The 3,421-nt window shown below is 44.3% G+C and overlaps 1 protein-coding gene across 1 annotated transcript; it reads left to right on the plus strand.

Moving 5' to 3' along the window:
- Nucleotides 1–1,013: 1,013 nt before the first annotated feature.
- On the plus strand, nt 1,014–3,169 carry six6a (SIX homeobox 6a; the record flags this gene model as incomplete). The annotated part of the gene is made up of 2 exons (XM_080750422.1): nt 1,014–1,585; nt 3,004–3,169. The coding sequence occupies 2 exons, from the start codon at nt 1,014–1,016 to the stop codon at nt 3,167–3,169; spliced, it is 738 nt and encodes a 245-aa protein (XP_080606548.1).
- Between the last annotated feature and the right edge of the window lie 252 nt (nt 3,170–3,421).

Below are 3,421 nucleotides of genomic sequence, written 5' to 3' on the forward strand. Positions count from 1 at the left end.
AGTGGCATCATAACTCTGTGTATACACAAACATTAACGTTTTTTTTCCCGGCAATGTTTAGCCATTCAAGTCTCTTTGGAGAGCGGTGCGTCTCTCGTGCGTAAAGACGAAATATAGGCTCCCCTGTGTATTATGACTGTCTATTTGGGTTGTAGGCTATCAGGCCCTGGCATGTTTATATACCTGTCTTCATCTGATTCACCATCACATGAAATGCCGATAACTATATAAACATATATCTATGAAATTATTTGTTTTTATTCCGATTTATTTTTTTAAATATCTGCCAGCAGGCTATTTTTATAATGTTTTTTTCCCTACGCTATGGACATTCCATAAATGGCACGGCGTTGAATAATAATATGCTAATTTCAGGATCAATAAAGGCAGACAGATCTGCCGTTGTTTGGTCGTTCACTGTGTAGAGGAGTCGTGGTTTTTCTTTGACGCTTGTCTGGCCAACACAAATGAGAGAGGGTGAAGTGAAACTTGGAGGGCAATTCAATGTTTGAAGACATAAAGCAAAGGTCAAAATGTTTACGTTTTAAAAAAGCGCCGCTGAGCACTGGGAGGTGCTGAGATCTCCTGGCGCTTCTTTCCGTGTGATTGGTAACTTGACAGTGATTGACGGGCATCCATGGCAACGGCGCAGCCAATCTGCCAAGTCCAATAGAAACAGAGCGGAGGGGCTGACTGTCTTTTTTCCCCCCTTCAAAATACATCTCGGGTCCAGTTTGATTCTCTCGTATACCTTTCAACCCAACAAGCAAGCGCCCGCCGACGAGTTTATACCAGCCGAGGATGCAGTAAAAGCCAGCCAGAGGGCATCGTTCCTCAGCCTTGTTGTTTTTGAACTATTAACTTTGGGGATTTGCCTTTCTGTCTGGATCCGACGCACGGAGAGCGCGCCGCGCGGAGGGATAGAGAGAGAGCGACGGCATCCGAGTCGCGCGGAGAGAGCGGGCGAGCGAGCGAGCGAGAGACCGCGGGGGTAAATAAAACCCGAAGCATCCATGTTTCAGTTGCCGATCTTGAATTTCAGTCCCCAGCAGGTCGCCGGGGTTTGCGAGACCCTGGAGGAGAGCGGCGACATCGAGCGTCTCGGTCGCTTCCTCTGGTCGCTGCCCGTCGCCCCGGCGGCCTGCGAGGTGCTCAACAAGAACGAGTCGGTGCTGAGGGCGAGAGCCATCGTGGCCTTCCACACCGGGAATTTCCGAGAACTCTACCACATTTTGGAGAACCACAAGTTCACCAAAGACTCCCACACGAAGCTGCAGGCCCTGTGGCTCGAAGCGCACTACCAGGAGGCTGAGAAGCTGCGGGGACGCCCACTAGGGCCCGTGGACAAGTACAGGGTTCGGAAGAAGTTCCCTCTTCCCCGAACGATATGGGATGGAGAGCAGAAGACCCACTGCTTCAAGGAAAGAACCCGACATTTGTTACGAGAATGGTATTTGCAGGACCCCTACCCGAACCCGAGCAAAAAGAGAGAGCTTGCACAGGCTACTGGACTCACACCCACACAAGTAGGAAACTGGTTCAAAAATCGCAGACAAAGAGACAGAGCGGCAGCTGCGAAAAATAGGTAAGAGATAAATAATATCCTGTTTGTTTGTGTAACGAATCTGTCTGTCTGTGATTTAAACCTCGTTTCCTAACATAGCTGCACAGTGACATAATCGACGAATCAACTACGAGCAATAATGACTAATGCGTTCCAAAAAATAAGATTATATAGCCTATATTGCCTGTGAAATGATACCTTTATTAAAACTGTCTGTATGCTAGATTTATGGACCTATATTCAAATGCAACAGATCTAATTAAAATCGAGACTTATTTGCACCTTAATATGTTATGGCAAATGCTGCTCGTACTGTAAAATAAACATCTGTTTAAAAAAAATGTAACCAAAAACACAAATACACTGATATGTTTATTGTATATTATATTTTTTACCACATCCCTGCGATATAACCGTATCCCCCCAAAAAAAAGATATATAAATATGTTTAATATTATAAAATAATAATAATAACAATATTTGGCATTCATCTTTTGAAATGTTAGCTATCAATTTAGCCGGTTGCCGTCATAATATTGGGCTTAGCCTATGTGGCTATATCATCCAAGCTAACATGCAGAATTGGACAGGCGACAAGGCATTACATATATTTCTTTTTAATGCGAGGCACTAAAATAATACACGGCTTGGGATAGCCATGTGCCTGTTTTAAGAGCCGAATATCTGTTTATTCAAATAATATGGTCTAAGATTAACAGATCGCTACTAATCTGTTGAAAGGATGTGCTTTGGCCTAACAGTGATGGCATGAGGTCATGTACAGGCCACCCTGTGCCATCCAGGCATGCACATTATAGGCCTACTCCATTACGGCGCTGTTAGCTTGACGGTCTGTTCTCGTGTCGGCCAGCGCCACGGTCATATGATGATGAGGATAAATTAAGCTTTGGCCCGTTGGTTCTCAACGACAGGTCCGGGGACCGCCAGAGGTCCAAATGGACCTTTAGTCTTTAACTCAGTCTATAAATACAACTGATTGATTGATTGATTGATTGATTGATTGATTGATTGAATACTTTATTAGAAGTTTGCATATAGGAAAATACAGGACAGTATATAGCCTACAGTTCACTGATACAAGGTCAACTAAAAAGGATAAAGCCCACAAGAAAGATTTTGGGCTTGTTTAAATTGGTGTCGCTTTGTAGCCTACTCAATTCATACAACATTAAATGGCAGACAATTAAAACACAGTACTATGCAAACAAATATAACATAACAGTCGGAAAACAAAATAGAAAAAAATATAGACCTATATTAAAGGTCAGGGGGAGGTATAGGTTATAGGCTCAAACTGGGTCCCTGAATTTGCCTGAATTACAAATTTAAAGGGGGGTTGGTTGAGGATCAGTGTGTTATATAATGTTTTATTTATGTTTAAATGCCTTGCATTCTTCCATGTCTCTCTCCTACACTAGGCTACAACAGCAGGGCCTGTCCGGCGGCTCGGTTCGGTCTCTAGCGGACGACGACGGCACCGTAGACCGTCTCGGAAACGCTTCCAGCCCCGAGGCGAGTTTGTCGAGCAAAGCCGCCACCTCGGCCATCTCCATCACTTCCAGCGACAGCGAATGTGACATCTGAATGGCGCGCACACATACATACACACACGCACACACAGGTCCATGGTGGCAGTGCCAGCGAAGAAGAGGAGATAAGTGATGAAGAAGATAACAGACATTTTAACAATAAGAACACACACACTCACACACAACACAAAAAAACTGTCCTAGTGCCTGCGTTGAATTTAAAGAAACTCTTCTATTTGATGGCTGCCAAAACGTGAGGAAACTGTGACCGAATGCCGTCTTATAAAAGCCTACGTTCCGTAATTGT

Source organism: Nannobrachium achirus (genome assembly GCF_963921795.1).
Source record: "Nannobrachium achirus genome assembly, chromosome: 20".
Lineage (NCBI taxonomy): Eukaryota > Metazoa > Chordata > Actinopteri > Myctophiformes > Myctophidae > Nannobrachium > Nannobrachium achirus.